Below are 22,089 nucleotides of genomic sequence, written 5' to 3' on the forward strand. Positions count from 1 at the left end.
AAAAAAAAAAAAAAAAAAAAAAAAAAAAAAAAAAAAAAAAAAAAAAAAAAAAAAAAAAAAAACTAGAAAGCATGAGAGGATTAGACAAGAAATTCTAAGAAATTGAAAATGAACTTCCAACCACAACAAACAATCACTAAGTGCAAGGGACACTTGAAATGATAGTATTAAACATCATTTAAGCATGCCCCAAGGAAAATTTGACTAGATAAGTGTGAGATCCCACATCGGTTGGAGAAAGGAACAAAGCATTCCTTATAAGGGTGTGGAAACCTCTCCCTAATATACGCGTTTTAAAACCGTGAAGCTAACGACTAACGGGCCAAAGTGGACAACATTTGCTAGTGGTGGACTTGGGCTATTACAAATAGTATCAGAGTTAGACACTAAGCGATGCCCGTGAAGACGCTGGCCCTCAAGTGGGGTGGATTGTGAGATCTCATGTCGGTTGGAGAGGGTAACAAAGCATTCTTTATAAGGATGTAGATCTGGATGTGAATGAGTCGAATTACTTATCCCTTGGTCTATTAGTGAACTATCTCTTCCCTAGCAGATGCATTTTAAAACCATGAAGTTAACGGCTAACGGGCCAAAATGGACAATATCTGCTAGCAGTAAACTTAGTCTATTACCATAAGTCATTCTGTAACATACCCTCATCAACATGGACCAGATAAATATAGCTACCAAAAACATCAATTTCTCATATCAAACATTCTATCCCCAAAAGAAGTAGGATATCCAAGATTCAACAAATGTGGGGCAGAAAAGCTAAAGGATTTGCACAAGAATATCATGTTTAATCTAAATACAGAATGGCAAAATCCTGACAAAGACGGCTTGTTCTTGGTCACGATGAGAGAAAAAAGTCAACAAGAAGGGCGAAAAATTGCCTTCCATTCACATTTATCACTACAGCAAACACTTACCCTTAAAAGATTGGTCAATTCTCAATAGTTTCAGCTAAAATTTCACGAATAAAGCACCCAAAAAAGAGTAATGACAGAGAAACCGGGTTGTGTTCTTCAAGGAAGTATTTAACCAGAAAAGAAAACAAACGAGTAAGGGTACGACTCCAAATAGCAAACGCAAAAGTTCATAAGCTACAAAAGTAAGTCAAAGAACCCGCAAAGAGCAGAGAAAATTAAGCTTCAGGAAGTAAGAACAACGGCAAAAAATTCAGAAGCTATAGAGAACTAAAGAACACAAGAAGTAAAAAGAAAGTAAGGGAAAATTAAGCTTCATGAAGTAAGAACAATGACTAAAATGAGTCAAATCCGTGACAAAACGAAACCCCATTAAAGAGTAAGGTCAAAATGAGGGGTTACCGCCGCAAGAAGGCAAGCGAGGGAGTTTGCAGTGACAAAAACAGTCTCCATCACCATGGCTTCCAAAACAGAAGACACCCACATGGTTCTTTCCATGAAGCCGACACCCTCCAACTCCATTGCCGCAAAAACGAGCTCAAAAGTGAACTGAAATGGAAATTAGCAAGAAAAGGAGAGAGAAGAAGAAGAAGAAGGAAGGTCGCAGAGAGAGAGATGGGCCTAGTAGTGAATGCAGATAGAAAGAGGGGAAGAAATGTGAATAGATTTTCTGAGATTGGGAGAAAAGTTGGGTTTAGTCCAGTTAGGGTAAACCCTAGGGTTTTGTTTGCAACTGCAAAAACAAATATAAATAATTTAAAATTTAAAATTAGGAGGATATAAAATTTAAATTATATCTAACAAATCTATTAATTTCATTAAAAGAACATAAAATTTAAAATTTTGAAATAATAACAAATAAATATAAACTTTGTGAAATTTTCTTTCGATGGGAGAGGAGAATAAAGCATTACTTATAACGATATGAAAATGTCTCTCTAGTAGACACGTTTTAAAACTGAGGCTAACGACAATACGTGGTGGGTCAAAGCGGACAATATATTTGCTCACGGTGGACTTGAGATGTTACAAATGATATCAGAGCCAGATACCGAATGGTGTGCTAGCGAGGACGCTGGATCCTCGAGGGGGTGGATTGTGAGACCCCACGTCGATTAGAGAGGAGAATGAAGCATTTCCTTAAAAAGATATGGAAACATCTCTCTAGTAGACACGTTTTAAAACCGTGAGAATAACGACGATACGTAGCGGGTTAAAGCAGGTAATATTTGCTCACGGTGGGCTTGGGATGTTACAAATGATATCAGAGCCAGATACCGAATGGTGTGCTAGCGAGGACGCTGAATCCTCAAGGGGTTGGATTGTGAGATCCCACAACGGTTGGAGAAGAGAAAGAAACATTTCCTTGTAAAGGTGAATTTAGTTAAAATCCTTTAAGATATAGTTTATGTTATCGGGAGAGAATTTATAATTTCCGAAATCTTCTTCTATCCGGGATCAATCCACCCTAATTAAAAAACGTAATCATTCTAAATATGGTTAGCTATATATGTATAGGTTGCGCCCTTTAGTGCCATCCATTTCTGGAGCTAGTTGATCCGGTAGGTGAGTTGTTACCATCCATTTTTGGAGCTAGTTAATCCAGCAGGTGAGTTGTTACACACTCCTAAGCGGATATTTCAACTTCCATGACCACCGTCCTATTTGTCTTAATTGACCAACACCCTTTTTGGGATTTCGGTTAGTGTGCAGTTAGACATCATAACACTTCCAGTTCGTCCCACATACATATACATACACATACACATATATATATAATCGAGCAAAGAAAAATTTAGAACACGTTTTTTGGTTGTTACACTATTGAAGATTTTGGGATTCTAGAGAGAACAAATTGTGATATATAATGTGGATCCACAACATAAATATAGGAAGTTCACTAAGAACAATGTCAATAATCTTGCTACCTCTAAATTTGAAGGCTGACTAGCTAAATTCCCCTCACTAATAACTTCCCAACTCCTGAGATACAATGGGGAAGGGCACAACTGATAATGGAAAAAGAAAGAGCCAATCACCATTCTCACTTCCTTCTCTTGGCCGGTGGTTCGAGTGTTTCTTCGTCATCGTCATCATCCTCGTCGTCTTCCTCTTCTTCGTCGTCATCATCATCCTCATCTCCATCATCGTCGTCGTCGTCGTCGTCGTCATCTTCATCATCTTCGTCCTCCTCGCCGACTTCTATTCTTCCATTTCCACGTGCTACAGAGCCATCTTCCTGATCAACCTCATCCACTTCGTCAGCCGAGAAATCTTCATCGTCCTCATCCTCATCATCGTCGTCGTCTTCATCATTGTCATCTTCTTCTCCATCATCTTCCTCATCACCTCCTGCCTTTCCATTGCCACTCGCTGCAGGGTCATCCTCTAGATCACCATCGTCCCCTTCTCCGGCTGAGAATTCTTCTACATCTTCCCCACCATCCGGGCCATTTGCATCATCATCATCATCATCAACTTCATCTCCATCTTTATCATCCTCTGATTCACTGCCATCTACATTTTCCTTATCAGGATTGTTCTTTGCGTGAAGTTCTTCAAAAGGAAACCTAAGAGAGAAGTACAAATCAGAAATCTCAGAACTAACTAAGGATAGAAAGTAAAATGATATAAACAATATGAAGCTTTTATTACTTTTTCCCAATTGCAGCGAATCCTGGTGGAGCATTGACATCATTTAACAGTGCTCCTGCCTGAAGAAAACTTAATTATGTTGGAAAATGAATTGAGATCTAAATTTCTTGTTCATTGCATTCAATTAACATCACACACTGTGACTGTGATGGCTCATCAAAGAGTATAATCAGAATATCATAACGCAATCAAATTCCCCAATAGCCTAGAACAAAAGGAATTCTTTTATTTCTGTGGAATTTGCTGGTTCACCCTAAGGTAACAGGTCGATCGATCAATCGATGTGTTACGAAAGAAAAAATTGAAGGATTCCAACATAACCATGTTTGACTTTCATTGATTGCAAAAACAACAAACGAAATTGCCCACAAGCAATCAGAAAGTATAAGTGTTGTTCAAACAACAGATTCTAACATAGAGGAAACTGAATTTGCAACCAAAACCACCAAGCGCCAAGGATATAACTCAAATTGACAAACAAAAGGCATAAGAGATTAACTAAAATGTATTAACTTTTAAAGATGAAAGTACACCGAAAGTCCAAAAGATCGGCCATTCCACACAACAGTAGAGATGAATTCTGTACTCAGACCCATCAACATGGACCTCCAAGAGCTTCAAAATTATCATTTCTAACGTAGCAGGCCCCAATAAGCGAGATTTTCCCAATTCAAAAAGGTGGCAAGAACTCGAAAATATTTTCACAAGGAATACCGAGAACGATAATAAGCAGGGAATGGTAAAAGCTTGAAGAAGAAAATCTTCTTCCTCGTCGTAATTTTGAAAATAAGTTGAAACAAAACGTGCAAAATAGAATTAGCTTCTCATCCACATTAATCCACTGGAAACCAACCAAACACTTCTCTCAGTCTCCACACACAAGTCAAGCCTCAAGATTTCCAGTTAAAACTTCACGTCTGTAGCAATTGTAAGTAACGAACGGGCATAAGAAACAAACGAGCAAGCACAACAAAGGCAAGTAAGCAGCAAACGTCAAGAAAGTAAAAGAAGGCATAAGAAATGAACAAAGTCAACAAAAAGAAATGCAAAGAGCCACTAAATTCAAGCAAGAACAAGAAAAATCAGGACTAGAAACCAGTGGAATCCACAAAAGAACAAAACCGATCAAAGAACAAAGTGAAAGAAAAGGCTCACCGTGGCCAGAAACCAAGAAAGAGAGTTTGCAGCGGTGAGAACAGTCTCCACCGCCAGAGCTTCCAAAACAGAGCGAAACCAGAGAGCGGTGTCGTCCACGCAGTAGCCCACGCCTTCCAACTCCATCACCGCGAGAGAAAAACAAGCTCAAATTGAAGAGAAGAACGGGAAAACGAAGAGAAATGAAGAGGGTAGTTGCAGAACGAGAGCGGGACCTGGAAGAAGATGAAGAAAGCAAATGGTTTTTTCTGGAAATTGAGAGAAAAAGATGGGTTTAGTGGTCCGGTTAGAGTAAACCCTAGGGTTTGGTCCGATTAGGGCTTTGTCTTTTGTTTGCATCTGAAATATAAAATAATAATAATAATAATAAATAAATAAATAAATAACAATAATAAAAGAGAGAGATTGTCCTCCAATCAAATTTATTTGCGTCTATTTTTTTAGGGTTTCTTTTTTAATTCAAAATTTCGGACTCGGATTTTTTCGGTTGGATTTGGCTCCGACCCGACCCGACTCGGAAAGTCAAATATTTAATTAAATTTTTAAACTAATAATTTTATCGATTTAAACCTTAAATTTTATTTATAAGAATTTTATTTTGAAACCATTAATATATAAATTGATTAATGCTAATTAGCGATAATTTCTATAATAAAATGGTTGATTACCGTTTTTTTTTTATTGAATTAAAGTGATTTTTCATTTACCATCTTTCTTTATTTTCATTCTTTATTCAAAAATAATAAAATTATAATATTTATTGTTAATTTGGAGACAAATAATTATATTTCATTCATTTTCAGCTGGTTTTAAAAAATAATTACAAATAATTACAAATTACTGACAAAAAAAAAAAATCTATTCATTTTTTAAAATTTCTCGAATTTATTCATTCTCGTTGACGTAACATGCAACATATTTGGATATGCATTTATGTTATTCCGACATGTTACTCGAAAAGAATGGAGTTTGTTGACGACCGACTTAACTTTTTGTTTATAGGTAGAATGGATTCTATTACTTAGATGACGTGTTCACGTGTCTAAATATATTCGTTTTTAATGTCTAAATTTTAACTATTTTAATGGTATAATTGAAAAATTTTAATACGCTAAGGGTAAAGTTGTAAATTCAAATCGAGTATATAATAGATTGAGAATTACTAACGAGATTAAAATAGTAACTAATTTCATTATGAATTAATAGAGGTGAAAATAAACTATAATGATTAAATAAACTAAAAATAAAAATACATAAATTATTATTTATTAAAAATGCAAATATCTTAAAACACTAATATAGATTCGACCCATTTTTATTAATTAGGTTATTTTTGTATTTTTTTTAATTTAAAAAAGCATAACAAATTTTACTTTGAAAATTCAATTTAAAAATAATATTATAAAGTGAAATTTTAATAAAATTTTAAAGAAAAAAACAATATTATAGGTAAGATTTTGTTAAAATTTACTATGAAACCGGGACGTGGGGTTCGACTCAATCGGCTGCTGTGCCACAATCAGATATGTGGAAATCGAGAAGACGACAGACAGTAAACCTCGATTTGGACCATGGAGTCGAACAGATCTAGAAAATATACGACTATGATTCGGTAGTAGACGAGGAGACTTGACTTTGAATAAAAGATGATGATGAAAGGTCCCGGCATTTTTAAAACAGAACCTTATTAGCTCGAAACAATAAGCTCGAAAGTTTGAACCAAGGTTTGGTTTTTAACGATTTAAGTTTTTTTAAACCTATTAAATATAATATTTAAAAAACTACCAAATATAGGGATTTATTTTTATTTTTTTTTATTGAGAACTTAAAATTTACCAAATTAATTAGACGAATAATAAATAAATGATTTAAAATTTTTAATTTAACTCTTTTTTTTTTTTAGAAAAATAATAATTAACTGAAACCAACAAACAATGAAAAAAACAAAAAGGAATTAATGGATATTAAATCATTATCCTTTTCCGTCGTAGACGGCTTGGATTCTCTGTCTCTCTCTCTCCTCCGTTACAGCCACCCTTCTCACAGTCAACGCTGACGGACGGCGACGATCAGTCTCCTTTGTCATTCCCGGAAAAACCCTAAATCCTCTTCTATCCAATTCCCATTCTTCAATCTTCAATTCGTTCGAATCCTTCCGATCTTGCAAACCCTAGACCCACCGGATTCATCCCAACCACATTTTATAATTTTTAAATCATGTCTTCGGAAATTGAGGTCGTCGACGAGGTTCAATCGCGGGATCACGAGCCCTCGCAGACTGCCTCGGCTTCCTCTGCCAAAGGTGATGGCGACGGCGAGGAGAGCTTGAGGAATGATGTCTATACGGCTGCGGCTTATGGCGATTTGGAGAAGCTTCAGAGATTGGTCGAGTGCGAGGGTTGCTCTGTTTCTGAGCCCGATGGCCTTGGATACTATGCTCTTCAGTGGGCTGCTCTTAATAATCGCACTGCCGCTGCTCGTTATATTATTGAGGTTCGTCTTTCCAATCTGCGTGTTTTTATCCGTTGTGGGTCGTTTGGAAAATTTGATTTCCTTCCTTCCTGCATTCATCTCATAGGATTTCTTTTTTGTTTTAATCGATTTTTGTTTTTTGTTTTATCTGTTATTTGATGGGCTGTGTGTAATGTAATGGGGGATTAACATGCTTTTTCTCTGGATTCATTTTGTTTAAGTGAGTTCATGAACGGTAGTTTCTGGATCGAATTTTTTGGAAGTATTGGTTTTCTATCTGTTTATTGGTTAATGTGGACTTGAGTTTTATAATCCGTTTCTTCCCTCGAAAACAAAAATATTTGGATGGGTGAGGCAATGCTTGAGCCTTTAAATGATGTCTGTATGCTCAGAACGGAGGCACGAGATTTCAAACATGTATTGTCATTTGTATTAGCTGTTTAGTAAGTTTGATATTGTATCATTTTCCAGCATGGAGGTGATGTAAATGCGACGGATCATACTGGGCAAACAGCCTTACATTGGAGTGCTGTTCGTGGAGCCATCCAGGTGGTTGAGGTTTTACTTCAAGAGGGAGCTGTTGTCAATGCTGCTGATATGTATGGCTATCAGGTCGTGTTTATTTCCTTTCTGGCAATTAAATGGTTGCTAATTCCTTTAGTATCCTGTTCATGAATTTATATGACCTAGGAAGAAGACAATCATTAATACATGGATAGAAATTCGAGTTTGTTCTTGAAACTGCCTGCAAAATTGTATGAGAAATAAGTAGACCTGGATATAATAAGAATTGTGTTCTGCAACATTTGTATCCCCCCAGGTGTCTGATACTGCTATTGACGATTTTTATACTGTGTCCCTAGTCAATTGGTGGTATATGAGAACATATAGGTTATACTTTTTTGTTGAGTGCTCAGATAGGTGGTTAGGATGGCTGTGTTTCATGGTTTATTGAGTCACCTGACACTAATTTCTATTCAGAAACTTATTCCCAAACAAAACTAGGTGGTGTTTATCTTCTTTTTTGAATCTCAGATTTCTAGCTAATGTTCGAGGCATTCTTTTTCAATTAAAAAATTTGTTCAACATTAAATTGATAGTCAGTTCAGTAGATCAATTGAAAGTTGCCTTCTAGCATACTAATTGTAACTATATGGACTTGATTGCAGACAACCCACGTTGCATCTCAATATGGTCAGACGGCTTTTCTCTATCATATTGTTTCAAAATGGAATGCGGATCCCGATGTTCCTGATAATGATGGGAGAAGCCCTTTACACTGGTACTAGTTTTTTACAATGCTTCAAATTGTGAAAGTGGTAGTTCTATCATCCATATTTATGCATATATGGTTATGAATGTGGTTTTTTTTCTTGGTATTGTGCTATGATCATGATATCTTACTTTCTATTTGGTTTTATGTTTCTCATCCTTGTTGTTTTGTAATATTATGGGTAATCCTGATTTTGATATGGTCCTAAACAATTTGCACCGTTTACACACTTGGGACTTTCCTAACCCAAATCAATGGGTGCTGTACTGAATATGTCTTTTGATATATTCTGAACCAATTCTTTTATGATTTATAATCCTTTCTCAGTTGATTCTTTATGTGGATTCTTGTAGGGCTGCATACAAAGGTTTTGCTGATTGTATACGACTTCTCTTGTTTTTGGATGCATATCGGGGACGTCAAGATAAAGAAGGTAATGTGTGGAGGGCTTAAAAAGCTTTACCCAAGGAAAAAAAAATATGCCTTCTAGTGTAGAGATAATGTGTAAGCACTCTTTTAGAACAACTGTTTTAAATCTCATGGTTCCTTCTTCTTTCAGGTTGCACTCCTCTCCATTGGGCAGCTATTAGGGGTAATTTAGAGGCATGTACAGTATTAGTGCAAGCTGGAAAGAAAGAGGATTTGATGGTGACTGATAATACTGGCCTTACGCCTGCACAACTTGCTTCTGACAAGAACCACAGACAAGTTGCTTTTTTTCTTGTATGTTGAAACCAAATCAGATTTTTTTACGCTTGAATTATTTTTCTTTCTTGTTTTGAAATTTGTAAGTTATTTCGTGTTTTTCATGTGAAGACTTTAGTTCCTCTTTTTTTTTTTTGATCATTTAGTTGATTACATTTCTCTTACTCTGTGATTTGTTTGGTGGTATGCATGTAAATGATATTGATTGAATTAAAGGCCTTTAGTTTATTTTCTTTCATTCTTCTTATTATATCTGCCATTTCATTTCTTCTTCAGGTTGATTTTTTTAAAAGAATATTTCTCTAAATTTCACTTGTTATTGTGCCGAAGTTGTACCTGGAAGCCTTTTTATTAGTAGCTCTCTTGGGAGTGGGTTTTCTCTTCCTCCTGCCTGTAGGCTTTTTTCCTCCTCGTTCATCTTTTATATACATCTTGTTTCTTATAAGGCAAGGGAATTCCAAGGCTGGCATGAAGAATTTATGGTTTTTGTAAATAAATTTTCAAAAGCTCGAGGATTAAGAGGAGGGACACTTGATCTGTTAGTGATGTTATGGCAACACTTTGGGGTACTTAAAACGAAAGAAAGTGAAAGGATTTAGAAGATATGTTTGATGCGTGGTTCAGAGGGATTATCTTGGCTTCCCTTTTGGGTTATGACGATGTAGTTGAAATATATTTCTGGTTCAGTGATTTTTTCCTTATTTAATTGGTATATGTATATATTTTCTTTCTTGTTCTATTTCTGTATGACTCCTTATCTTCCTTTTTCGGTGTATTTGATTAACATTTGTTTCTTATGTAAAGGGAAACTAATAATTTTCTGCTTTTGGACTCTTCAGGGAAATGCTAGAAGGCTGCTTGAAAAACGTTGTGATGGAAATAGCTGCCTTGGAAAATTGTCAAAGCTAGGACTTGCCCCTGTACTTTGGTGTTTAATCTTTCTGTTGCTGGTGACATATATTCATTCCGTCATTCTGGGTATTTCCATAAACTTTACATGACAGTCAAGTCTGTACTCTTCTTTATCTTTTTAATTAATTAATCACATTTGTTTTGCCTTTTTCCCACAGCATCAAATCTGCCAGTGTTAACGGCTGGCTTAGCCTTTCTTGCATGGATGGGTGTTATTTTAGCAACTACAGGTCTTCTTATGTTTTATAGATGTAGCAGGTGTGGAAACTTCCTTAAAGACGACCATTCCTTTAGCTGTTGGATATGTATAGATCGTAATTGCGGAGTTTGATTCATTTGCTAATAACAACATGTTCATTTTTTTTTTGTTAATCTGCAGCAAAGATCCAGGTTTCATTAGAATGGATGTGCACGACTCTCAGAATATGAAAGATGATGTGCGTTTATTTATTTTTTCTCTAAGCTTCTATCGAAAGTAATTTTTTAGAGGAACAATTATGCATACATCTTTCCTCGTTTTTCAGTAATTGCTTCTGTAGAATTGAAAGAGTTCCTGTTCTATTGTTACAATTGGGCAATCTTCTTCTTTATCGTTATCTTGATGCCTAAGGTGAAAGCTTAACTTGTTCATATCTTTCTATTAGGAACCTTTATTGAAGATTGAGATCAACAACCCCGCTTTGCTTGCTGGGAATTGGTCTCAGCTCTGTGCTACATGCAAGGTGCGTTCTGTTTCTGATTGTTTAAGATTGTGTTTTGTATAATGTCTTTTAGAATTTTTAATTTAATTTTAAGCACATTATTAACTTGATTTGATATCATGCTTAGATTGTCAGGCCTCTTCGTGCAAAGCACTGTTCAACTTGTAATCGATGTGTTGAACAATTCGACCATCACTGCCCTTGGGTATCCAATTGTATTGGCAAGGTACAATATCATATATGATGGACATTTTCATGTTTGTTCCTTCATTTTATTAGTTAAAAAAAATCACTTACCTAAAAAAGATACTGGTAAGAGGAACTCACCTAAGAACTAGCCAATGGAGTTGCAAGCAACCCTCCAATTGACTTGATAGTTTTGAAGTACAGATGTGCCATAATGAAATATAAATAGCTGAACTGCGGCCTTTGCAGCGAAAGCTGTAAATTTTAATAATAAGCATAACTTTTCTCTTCATTATGAAGTTTCCGTGGCTCAACGTGAGACTGCACTTATTTATTTCTACAGAATTCAGAAATAAAATTCATTTCTAATTAACATAAAAGATAACAGGGGGATGAGCACTTCCCTAGTTTCCCTTTTTAGTCATACCAGTTGAGGTTGATAGGAGAATGTCTCGTGCTCGGGTTGGGGTATTAGTACTTTTTGGTGGTATGCAAGTTACTAATCCCCCAACCTAACTCAACCTGACACGTCGACAAATAAAGAAAGAATATAAGATATCTTCATAAGAGGGAAAATAAAATGTTGCTTAGTAAATGAAATGATTCCACACGGCATTCTGTTATCCAGGCCTAAAAATTCAAAGTTCCTTCTTCCTCTTTGTCAAACCTCTGGAGCCTAAAATATGTTCTGTTTAGCTTAATATACTTTTTCTGGATGAATTAATAACAATCCCTGACCTACAGAATAGCCCCTGCGCAAGAAACAGTCAGGAAAAGGTGCTCCTAATTCTCACAATCCCTTTTGCATATTATCATAAATCGTGTTGGGAAAACACTGCCAAGTGGTTCTCTTCTTTGTATTGAAGGCTGCTGTGCGTTTGTATTGTATTTTTGCTTCGATATATTCATACAATCTGAGGTTTAATGTGGCTAATCAATATTTGACACAGAAAAACAAACGGGATTTCTTTATATTTCTTGTTCTTGAAGTTTCAGCAATGGTGATCACTGGAGCAGTTACTATTACAAGTATGTTTCTAAATGACTTTAACAATGATTTATGTCTGTCATTTTGCATTTTGGATTCCCACGTGCCTTAATCTTTGACGATAAATCACTTTCAGGAGTTATAACTGATCCATCCTCTCCATCGTCTTTTGGAGCTTGGATTAACCATGTTGGCAATCATCATGTTGGTGCTATATCATTTCTCATCGTTGATTTCTTCCTCTTCTTTGGTGTGATTGTCTTAACAATTGTCCAAGCATCTCAGGTATTTTCTATATCTGTGGACTCTTTTGGAACTTGTAAACTTGGCGTGTTTACTATGTGTGCTTTGGTTGGTTTTTTTAATTCCATTTTGGTGCTTACGAGTGAAAATTTTGCGTTGATGTCACCAGATATCTCGTAATATTACTACAAACGAAATGGCAAATGCTATGCGGTATAGCTATCTGCGCGGTCCTGGAGGTCGGTTTAGGAACCCTTATGATCATGGGATCAAGAAAAACTGTTCTGACTTTCTGATTAAGGGATACAATGAAGACGTGGAGTATAATGAAGTCTCGTCGCATTCAGAAGAGATGGAAGCAATGTCTACACCGATAAATTCAATCTTGCAGAATGGAGACTCTCATTCTCACAACACCAATGGAAACAACCACATAGCAGTAAATGTGAATTCTAAGAATACAACTAGCCATCACGGCCATACTCATTCTTCAAATTGTAGTCACAGTAACCATGGAAAAGCTAAAAAAGACGGTGTCCCATTGGGCTTAGGTCTCGGCCTTGGGCGTTTATCAACTCGCTCGGTAGCAGCCTCATGACGCTTATTATTGTTTAAGTGATCACGGAGTTAGTGTTTTGTATCATGTCAATATATTAAACATTAGATTTGAATGCCCAATTATGATTTGTGCGCTCCTTTCCTCATGAAATCTCTGAAAGACTTTATGCAGAGTGCTTGGTTTCGGACGTGCTGTTCTTTATACAGGTTTTGGCACACGATGTGTAGAAAAATGGAAGGCATCTGGAACTTCTTCTGTGAAGATCTTGGAACTAGCTGCTTGCATATAAAGTGAACATAACTTCAGCGAGGCTACCATTCTGGTAATTCAGATTCCAAGCTATTGTAGATGCTCTTCCATATGTAGGCATAACCTTTGAAAGTGCAGATCTATTATTTGTTTGGTAGGAACCTCGACTGGCATTTTGAGAATATCTTGTTCAATTGATTTTATTTTTTTATTTTAGATATGTTATTGTAATGATTTCTCTTTGTGTATAGTACAATATTTGGCCCTACATGGTCACATTTCTTCTCTTGTGAAGTAAGAGAGCTAACAACTGCCTAATTGTTCGAAAGAAGTTTCTAGTGGTTTGATTCTTCAAATATATCTTTCAATTCAATTGTATCTTTTCTTTCTAATGATGTGAATATGTTTGAACTGTTAAAACTTGGTCTGTTCATCTCTCTCCCTTTCACAACTCAGAGAAACGGTCTCATCAAGGAGGGTAGAAGAGAATTACAGAGAAATTAGTTGGAAAATGAAGGTTTTGGGTTATTGGGATTGTGGTGAAGCCTATAATCTGTGGGGGAAAATGAAAGCTAACCTCTTTCAATGAAGTTGGTGTAATGAATGAAAGTGACAGTAGATCTTACCATACATCTGATATCCCTTCGATTTTATTAAATCTTTTATCCAATGGTTTGATTCTTGTAGTTAGAGAAGGGATTTGTACACTTCTCTATTGATTCAGTGGTTGATTTTGCCAGGTTATGTATGAAACTCCCATTGTTTGCCAAACTAAATGGCATCAAAACGGGAGACTAGCCTGCCTTTACATACACCTTCTTAAACCTCAACCTCCATATCTCTTCTTTGCTTCTCTTAATCTGAATGAACTTCTTGAGTTTTGGAGTATTCTATCACTACAGGAGAGAAAACTATGTTCAATTTCATATGTACTTCTAGCTGGAGGGCTACCTAGTTTGAAGGACCCTTTCACAGGCAATGCTCTTGGAAAATAACTGATCGAACCAAAGCACTTTTTCTGTTTGGTTGACAAAAGAAGACGGTTTCATTAGATATCTTACAACTGGAATTCCTCTTTTTTCCAATCTTGTTCCTCCACCACCGCGAACCCCGGTTAGATTTAGGCATGATACACTTTTTAGTTATTGGGAGAACCCAAGTACTCTCTTTCGGATCCAGGAAAGAGCTCTCAGAAATCTTTTTTTCCTTTTGGAAGATACAGAGCGAAACAATCAACCTATTGATATTGATCTTATTGATATTGAACGGAATAGAAAAGTTTGCAGATTATATGTAAGTAAATTGCATATCTATTCAAATTTCATCTTCACAGGACTGGGAAAGTTCAGAACCTGGCAGTCCAACAGTAAAATGTTGAGCTCACAATCCCAGCTTCATAAAAAACTATTCAGCAAATACAATATCTGGGAGACTCTATACACAAAGCACAAAGGACTGACTCGTTTCAACCATTCGACAAAACCAAGCACAAAATCTTCACTGGATACAAACCAAAGTGGTGAAATTTAACAAACCCATTGAACTCAAAGGTACAATATTCAACTTACTTTCCTTCAAAGTTTGATTATTTTCCAAAGATTGATTTGATCCACCATATTCCTTTAGTATCTTTAGGACCTTCATCTCCTTCTGGAGGGTCAGTGTGTGTTGTCCTACGAAGCTTGCTCACATCATAACCTTGTTCCTTAGCTTTCTCCACCAGTTCATTATATGTCTCCTCATCCAAATGATTCTCCCTGCACAATATCTGTCAAGAAAACACCATCAAAGAACAATTCAGAAACATCCCATTATCCTTTTTCACCAAAACCAACAGTTTGGCTATCCGAGTTTCGAAATGAAACCCGTAGTGTTTCCCGGTCAACCTAAATATAGCTCAACTAGCCATACACTTGAAACCCGTAGTATTTAGCAGTCAACCTACACCTCAACTTCAAACCGGTAGTATTTAGCAGTCACCTAAGCTCAACTAGCAATACACTTGAAACCCATAGTATTTAGCAGTCACCTATATATATAGCTCAACTAGCAATACCCTAGCAATACACTTGAAACTGGTAGTATTTAGTGATCACCTAAACATAGCTCAACTAGCAATACACTTGAAATTTGTAGTATTTAGCGGTCAGTCTAAATATAGTCCAACTAGCATAAAAATAATATGTATTGTAGAGAGAAAATCAGTCATACCCAGAGATAGTTTCTGCTAGGCTGGCCAATTAAAGCATGGTGATAATCACGATCAAGATACAAAATCCAGTAATCTCCAACAATAGGAATGATGGGCAAGAATGGAGGAACATAGAATTTAACTTTGAGCTTGGCTTCATTGCTATCAGGGTTAGCTTTAACAGCAGTACCCTCAATGAAACTTCTCCTGCCATCAACCCATGTTTCATTTAGGACATTCACCGTCCGCTCGTCTCTCAGGGTGTAGGTCGCTCTGGTATTAGCCCCATTTTTGGGCTGGAACCTCGATGGAAATGAGGCTATTTCGTACCACCGACCCATGTACCTCTCAAGGTCGACGTCCTTCATGACTTCCATCTCTTTCTTCGCCATTGTTGAATGTTGAGTTTCTGAAAGATACCTTAGAAGGGTTTTATTTGCGGGGTTCGGTGGTGATTTGATTTGAATAATTGGGTGTTGAAGAAGATGTGGACTTGGGAAAAGAGGCGACGTGGAGAGATACTTAGCGGTGGGAAAGGGGAGTTTTTTGTGGTCGAGAAATCGGCAGACGCCTAGTTGTGGGGTCAAAATTTCCTTTTTCTTTTTTCTTGCTTGCCAAACAAGGTAACGTGGGAGTCGTCTTCATAATGGCATCAAATTCTTTGGAGGTTAAATTGTGAATCCCAACTGTCCTGAGTTGAGTTGGGTTGGGTGGGTTAGGTCGTGACATTTTTAGAATCAAATAATCATCATTTTTTTTAATTAAAACAACTCTTATTAAATATTGAAATCTAATCCAATTATAATTTTTTTTATAAAGGCGAGGAAATTTCTTCCCAGTAGACGTATTTTAAAATCATGAGGCTGATGACAATAAGTAATGGGTTAAAGTAGACAATATCGACTAGCAGTTATAAAAAAATATGCTTTTTGATCTTCAATAGCATAAAATAATCAAATAGGCGGCATAGTTTACAAGATGAATGTTCTCTCAATGTTATCTTGCCTATGAATTCGCAATTCGCTATCGCCCCACGTTTCCATTTTTAAGTTTGTATAAGAATGCCTGATTTGCATAATTTTTCCATTTTCTGATCATTGATCTAAGTGAGGATAAATTCAAGTTCTCTCACAAATATTTCAATCAGTATAGTTGTCATCGTCATGTTAATCGTTTAAGTAAAGACTCAACTAAAATATCTCTATATCAAGAGCTCACCATGTCGATTTTCGATCAAGACGACCTCGATTGACTTATAACAATTTGTAGCGTAGGATGATATTTCTAGTAAGAATGTTATCTTTTATGTGTATCATTTTGTTCATGTAATTTTAATTTAACAATGTTTATATGGTCATTTAGTCCTTAAGTTTAGCCGTTAAATAATAAAAACTCGAACTTGAATTGTTTTTACTAAACGACATCTAAAATTTAGAGATTGAATTGTTACTTTCAGGAACGTTTAAAGATTTAAATAAACTTTAATCACTTTGAACAAATATAAAGGACGATACTTTGTGTTTGAGCTCGATTCGAGTTGATAATATATAATATAATAATTCACCGGTCAAAACTGGATACTGTATTCAACTGAATCGAGAGGAAAAAATAAAAACTTAAATTTTTTTTTTTTCTTCCTCTCTATAGAAATCTTTTATGTTGTTACATTACATTATAGCCCACTAAATGTTCAATACACCGACACCTGCAGAAGACATCTTAGCAGAAGTTTTATTTTGTTCATCCACTCATTCCATTGCTTTCTAACTTCCACTGCTGCAATTAGATCTCAGTTCATCGCTTTCTCAGTAACAACGCGGAAACAGAAAGGAAAAGCACGAAAGAATCAAAGCAGGGGAAGATCAGGGCGAGAAATGTCACGCCGATCTGGGTCTTGCCTGAGGTGTTGTCTCGTGATTTTCGCCGTAGTTTCTGCTTTGGCTGTTTGTGGGCCGGCCTTGTATTGGCGATTCAAGAAGGCTTTGCTATTGGGAGATTCCAAAACCTCCTGCGCTCCTTGCATCTGCGATTGTCCGCCCCCCTTATCCCTTTTGAAGATTGCTCCTGGTATTGTTTCTAATCTTCGTCTCTCAGTTCCAGCAAATGCAAACGATTTCTCTTGTGGGTTGCTTTAGATTTCTGTTTTTGAACACTTAGTTGTGAAATTTAGTGAGAATCATAGATACCCATTTGGGCATTTGAAGGATTTTGGTTGTTTGATAGATATGTTTCCATTGATGGTTTGGATTCTGAGCTGTTTCTTTCTTTGATTGTGTGTTGTTGTATATGGCTGTGGCAAACTTGACCTATCTTAGATTTGGATTTGTACTCCTTTTGTTACCTCGTGTTGGGCTTAATGTTGGGGATTGTTGAGAGAGGAGTCCCACATCGGCTAATTAAGGGGTTGATCGCGGGTTTGTAAGTAATGAATATATCTCTATTGGTATGAGGTCTTTTGGGGAAACCACAAACAAACTATGAGAGCTTATGCTCGAAGTGGACAATATCATATCATTGGGGAGGTTCGTGATTCCTAACATGGTATTAGAGTCATGCCCTTTAACTTAGCTATGTCAATGAAGTCCTCAAATGTTGAATAAAGAAGTTGTGAGCCTCGAAGGTGTAGTCAAAAGTGACTCAAGTGTCGAACAAATGGTGTATTTTGTTTGAGGGCTCTAGAAAAGGAGTCGAGTCTCGATTAAGGGGAGGCTGTTTGATGGCTCCATAGGACTCAGAGGAGACTCTATGGTGTACTTTGTTGGAGGGGAGGATTGTTGGGAGAGGAGTCTCACATCGGCTAATTAGGGGGTTGATCACGAGTTTATAAGTAAGGAGTACATCTCCATTGGTATGAGGCCTTTTGGGGAAACGAAAATCAAAGTCACAAGAGCTGATGCTCGAAGTGGACAATATCATACCATTGTGGAGGTTTGTGATTCCTAACACTTAATGGAGCTAGATTATGCCCGATCTCAACTTAGAATCTTGGTTTTTGTTGGGAAACTTTCAAGAAGTTGTGCTTTTCTTCACCGGTGCCTTTCATAGTAACACTACTAACATTCGGACTTCCTGAATTTTTTCTTTGTTGTTTTTAACTCGAGTATCTTAAGTGGCAGTCGATCTAAAATTATGAACTTAAGGATTGTTGGGAGAGGAGTCCCACATCAGCTAATTAAGGGGTTGATCATGAGTTTATAAGTAAGAAACACGATCTCTATTGGTATGAGATCTTTTGGGGAAAGCAAAAGTAAAGCCATGAAAGTTTATGCTCAAAGTGGACAATATCATACCGTTGTGGAGATTCATGATTCCAACCATCTGTTTCCTTAGCTTTTGATCCACTTGTTATTTGCTTCGATTGTAGATAGGCTAAAACTTGTTATCATTTAATGAAATGGTAATAGCAAGCAAGTTAGATGATCTTTGCATCAATACCCTTGCCTTGTGCTACAGCCAGCATCAGTCAATACCACCGAAAAAATTCTCATTCACACCTACGGTCTCAACCAATCTATTGGGCAACGTTCATAAGGAGTACTATTGAAACCAAGAAATATAGGCCTACCAGCCATCCATACTAGAATAAATGAAGTTTTCCAAAAAAACTTGTTAGTAGATTCCCAATACATCTATTCAATTAAGCGAATCTTGTTTAGTATGGATAAGCAAGCATGGGTAGGCTCCTCGAGCGACCCAATTCAGGCAGATAGAAACCGCCGGTTGGGTTGGTCCAACCAAGAAAGACATGGGAGTGGGCATTGCTTAGGCCGAGTTAAGTAAAGACTGACTACCTAGTAATTTGTAACCACCCCTCACTGCGCACTTTCAATATATCTTTCTCCTCCCCCATTTTTCTTACAACTAATTGCTGCATGCTATCGGATCTCGAGAACCTCTTCAGTTATTTGGTCCAAGTTCGTTAAGGGTCTTGTTGGCGCACGAGCCGTCGTGAAGTTTCTGTGTTGACATAGCATGGATGTAAAAATAGTATATAGAGCGCATATAAATTGCTCAAACATTCTTTACCAAATCCAGAGGCTTTTTAAATAAATTGATGTCCTCCTCTCTTAGATGGACTACATTTGATTTCATGTATAGTAGACTTGATTTGTGTTCTTACCAGATTCATTGTTACTTCCTCACTGACACTGCCTTTTTTGTTCTTGATAATTCTTTTGTAGGTCTGTCCAATCTCTCTGTCACAGGTTAGTATTCATCCCTCCAAATCAACTTGGCAATGAACAAAATCATGATTCGTTACTTGTTTTAGTAGCATTTTGAATGCCTGTTATGGTTTACTGACCTAAACTTATTTGTGCTCTCTATTTTTCTGGAGAAATACATGCAACTTTCATCATATTTCTCTTCCATCATTCATTTCCACGACATATGATATTGTTTAAGGTTATGTTTGTTTCCGATGCGATATTTTCTTGTTCTGCTTTGTTCTACGATGGATCGAAACTCTTAAAAAAATTCTGCATTCTGCACTTCATTGAAGGGATTCTGCCAACCATTTTCTTCTAGTTCTTGATGTTCTTTGATATAATGTGTGCACGGCCAGTAATTATCATGTGTGAGATCCCACATCGGTTGGAGAGGGGAACGGATCATTCTTTATAAGGGTATCATAGCCAGTCATTGGGCGGTGTGCCAGTGAGGACGCTGGGCCCCAAGGAGGGTGGATTGTGAGATCCCATATCGGTTAGAAAGGAGAACGAAACATTCCTTATGAGGGTGTCTGAGTCAGTTACCGAGCGGTGTATCAGTGAGGATGTTGGGCCTCTAAAGGGGTGGATTGTGAAATCCAACATCGGTTGGAGAGGGAAACGAAACATTCCTTATAAGGGTGTCAAAGCCAGTCATCGTGTGGTGTGTCAACAAGAACGCTAGCCCCCAAAGGGGTGGATTGTGAGATCCCACATTGGTTGGAGAGGGGAACAAATCATTCCTTATAAGGGTGTCAGAGCCAGTCTCCAGACGGTGTGCCAGCGAGGACCCTAGGCCCCATGGAGGTGGATTGTGAGATCCCACATCGGTTGGAGTGGGGAACGAATCATTCCTTATAAGGGTGTCAGAGGCAGTCACCGGGCGGCATGCTAGTGAGGATGCTGGGCCCCTGAGGGGGTGGATTGTGAGATCCCACATGGTTTGACAAGGAAACGAAACATTCCTTATAAGGGTGTGAGCCAGTCACCGGGGGCGGTGTGCTAGCGAGGACGCAGGTCCCCAAAATGAGATTGATTGTGAGATCCCACATTGGTTGGAGAGAGAAACAAAACATTTCTTATGAAGGTGTGGAAACCTCTCCCTAGTAGACGCATTTTAAAATTGTGAGACTAACGGTGATACGTAACGGGCTAAAACAAATAATATTTGCTAGCGGTGGGCTGAGCTGTTACATCATACGTCTTAATATCTTTCTTCCAATATTTTTTTTGAGTCCACAGACGACTCAACTCTCGTTCCCCCGTCTTCTACCTTGATTATATGGGGTGTGTTTTCTTCACTTCTTGATTTGGAAGTTTTAGCTACATATTTCTTGATTTGAAAGTTTGAAACTTCTATATGAAAGTATTGGGAGATTTCAGCTACTTATTTATACTCTTTCACATTATCTGCTTTATATATTCTTTGACATTCTTCAATGCACATGCTCACTTCTTTATACATTAAAGACTGTGGGAGTAACGACCCAGATCTCAAGCAGGAGATGGAAAAACAATTTGTGGATCTTTTAACAGAGGAATTGAAGCTTCAAGAAGCCGTTTCTGGTGAACATACTCGCCATATGAACATCACGTTATTCGAGGCGAAAAGGGTAGCTTCTCAGTATCAGAGGGAGGCTGAAAAGTGCATTGCTGCAACCGAAACTTGTGAAGAGGCCCGAGAACGCGCCGAGGCTTTGACGATCAAGGAAAGGAAGCTTACGTTGTTGTGGGAGCGACGAGCTCACCAAATGGGTTGGGTTGAGAAATAAGTCTATAATTTCAAAGGCCACCCTCTTAGTTCAACTAGTCGTCGAGTCGAGTAGAAGTTGGCAAGCGAATTGCTTGGTTCATCAATCTTTCAAGGCATGATGTTCTTCTCTCTTTTCTTCTGTTGCACTTTTCCTGGAAACCTGTCGATTCTACATCATAATTCATACATGACATGTTACGGACCCCGTTCTTCTGCATTTGCTATATATATGTGTGATCGTCTCCTCTCGAACAGTAACCACGTGACTTATTATCTAGGTGTTTCTGATTCGTTCACGAACTTGAATAGAAAAAACTATGTTGTTGTTCTAGATTTTGGCACCAGTTTGGTTCCCTGTAAGTGATGTTAGTAAAATCTGGCCATTTTCAGCTTGCTGTCCGCTTTAAAGAACAGTGGATATACGCCTAAACGAACCATCGCCATATTGTCGGTCTCAAACTAGTTTGGTGGTTTTTGTTCAGTATCTTCACAGTTCGGTTTGATTTTCTAAAACTCTTAAAAGTTTATGAGTATTCTTTCAGTAATTTAGTTAACATTCTTTCAATATTCTCTGAATTTTCACTAACCTCACTCTTTTATAATTTTATTTTTCTCTCGTTAATATAGATTCTTCTAGAGAAAGCACATTGCTAGTTTAAAAATCTGATTTACGATCAAAATTTAACCCGTTTTTTCAATTTGAGTATATGCCATTTTTAGATATGGATAGAACCCCAACACATATAATATACACAAAGACAAAACGAAGTCCGATAAAACCTTAATGCGAACTATATGTAATTTTTGCACATTTTAAAAACATGCCATTTGACAAGTATAAAATAAAAGAGATGACCAGCTAATAAGACAAAACAAAGTTAGATATATAGAATTTATTATTGCTCAATCCCAT

The 22,089-nt window shown here is 37.1% G+C and overlaps 5 protein-coding genes across 5 annotated transcripts in view; 2 read left to right on the forward strand and 3 right to left on the reverse strand.

The window, feature by feature from the left end:
- Nucleotides 1–1,643, reverse strand: part of LOC111450321 (mitotic apparatus protein p62-like) — a 3,178-nt gene extending 1,535 nt beyond the window's left edge. The window contains exon 1 of the mRNA XM_023090391.1: nt 1,329–1,643. Within this exon, the coding sequence (XP_022946159.1) occupies nt 1,329–1,448 (120 nt within the window). The 5' untranslated portion in view covers nt 1,449–1,643. The remainder of the gene's footprint in view (nt 1–1,328) is intronic.
- Nucleotides 1,644–2,765: 1,122 nt separating this feature from the next.
- Nucleotides 2,766–5,052, reverse strand: LOC111450319 (nucleolin-like). The gene is made up of 3 exons (XM_023090389.1): nt 4,737–5,052; nt 3,582–3,640; nt 2,766–3,496 (listed from the first exon to the last, which is right to left on the reverse strand). The coding sequence occupies exons 1-3, from the start codon at nt 4,860–4,862 to the stop codon at nt 2,971–2,973; spliced, it is 711 nt and encodes a 236-aa protein (XP_022946157.1). The 5' UTR covers nt 4,863–5,052; the 3' UTR covers nt 2,766–2,970.
- A 1,657-nt stretch (nt 5,053–6,709) lies between these two features.
- On the forward strand, nt 6,710–13,380 carry LOC111450315 (protein S-acyltransferase 24). The gene is made up of 13 exons (XM_023090383.1): nt 6,710–7,229; nt 7,680–7,820; nt 8,378–8,490; nt 8,835–8,914; nt 9,041–9,204; nt 10,026–10,164; nt 10,257–10,356; nt 10,478–10,535; nt 10,743–10,820; nt 10,927–11,025; nt 11,936–12,014; nt 12,110–12,258; nt 12,386–13,380. The coding sequence occupies exons 1-13, from the start codon at nt 6,954–6,956 to the stop codon at nt 12,812–12,814; spliced, it is 1,905 nt and encodes a 634-aa protein (XP_022946151.1). The 5' UTR covers nt 6,710–6,953; the 3' UTR covers nt 12,815–13,380.
- A 918-nt stretch (nt 13,381–14,298) lies between these two features.
- LOC111450320 (temperature-induced lipocalin-1-like) lies at nt 14,299–15,729 on the reverse strand. Its single transcript, XM_023090390.1, has 2 exons — nt 15,236–15,729; nt 14,299–14,792 (listed from the first exon to the last, which is right to left on the reverse strand). The coding sequence occupies exons 1-2, from the start codon at nt 15,605–15,607 to the stop codon at nt 14,610–14,612; spliced, it is 555 nt and encodes a 184-aa protein (XP_022946158.1). The 5' UTR covers nt 15,608–15,729; the 3' UTR covers nt 14,299–14,609.
- Nucleotides 15,730–16,871: 1,142 nt separating this feature from the next.
- LOC111450322 lies at nt 16,872–21,507 on the forward strand. The gene is made up of 3 exons (XM_023090392.1): nt 16,872–17,282; nt 19,397–19,420; nt 20,894–21,507. The coding sequence occupies exons 1-3, from the start codon at nt 17,090–17,092 to the stop codon at nt 21,193–21,195; spliced, it is 519 nt and encodes a 172-aa protein (XP_022946160.1). The 5' UTR covers nt 16,872–17,089; the 3' UTR covers nt 21,196–21,507.
- The last annotated feature ends 582 nt before the right edge of the window (nt 21,508–22,089 follow it).

Source organism: Cucurbita moschata, unplaced genomic scaffold (genome assembly GCF_002738365.1).
Source record: "Cucurbita moschata cultivar Rifu unplaced genomic scaffold, Cmos_1.0 Cmo_Scf00012, whole genome shotgun sequence".
Lineage (NCBI taxonomy): Eukaryota > Viridiplantae > Streptophyta > Magnoliopsida > Cucurbitales > Cucurbitaceae > Cucurbita > Cucurbita moschata.

Bases quoted from the DNA above. Each gene is read 5' to 3' on its own strand.
- LOC111450315 (XM_023090383.1), top strand. From the start codon at position 6,954: ATGTCTTCGGAAATTGAGGTCGTCGACGAGGTTCAATCGCGGGATCAC. The intron at 10,165-10,256 runs GTATTTCCATAA...TTTTTCCCACAG, and splicing joins TATTCATTCCGTCATTCTGG to CATCAAATCTGCCAGTGTTA. The intron at 12,259-12,385 runs GTATTTTCTATA...TGATGTCACCAG, and splicing joins CAATTGTCCAAGCATCTCAG to ATATCTCGTAATATTACTAC.
- LOC111450319 (XM_023090389.1), bottom strand. From the start codon at position 4,862: ATGGAGTTGGAAGGCGTGGGCTACTGCGTGGACGACACCGCTCTCTGG. The intron at 3,641-4,736 runs GTGAGCCTTTTC...AGTTTTCTTCAG, and splicing joins TTTCTTGGTTTCTGGCCACG to GCAGGAGCACTGTTAAATGA. The intron at 3,497-3,581 runs GTAATAAAAGCT...CTTCTCTCTTAG, and splicing joins TTCGCTGCAATTGGGAAAAA to GTTTCCTTTTGAAGAACTTC.
- LOC111450320 (XM_023090390.1), bottom strand. From the start codon at position 15,607: ATGGCGAAGAAAGAGATGGAAGTCATGAAGGACGTCGACCTTGAGAGG. The intron at 14,793-15,235 runs GTATGACTGATT...TTTTCTTGACAG, and splicing joins CTAGCAGAAACTATCTCTGG to ATATTGTGCAGGGAGAATCA.
- LOC111450322 (XM_023090392.1), top strand. From the start codon at position 17,090: ATGTCACGCCGATCTGGGTCTTGCCTGAGGTGTTGTCTCGTGATTTTC. The intron at 17,283-19,396 runs GTATTGTTTCTA...ATTCTTTTGTAG, and splicing joins CCTTTTGAAGATTGCTCCTG to GTCTGTCCAATCTCTCTGTC. The intron at 19,421-20,893 runs GTTAGTATTCAT...TATACATTAAAG, and splicing joins GTCCAATCTCTCTGTCACAG to ACTGTGGGAGTAACGACCCA.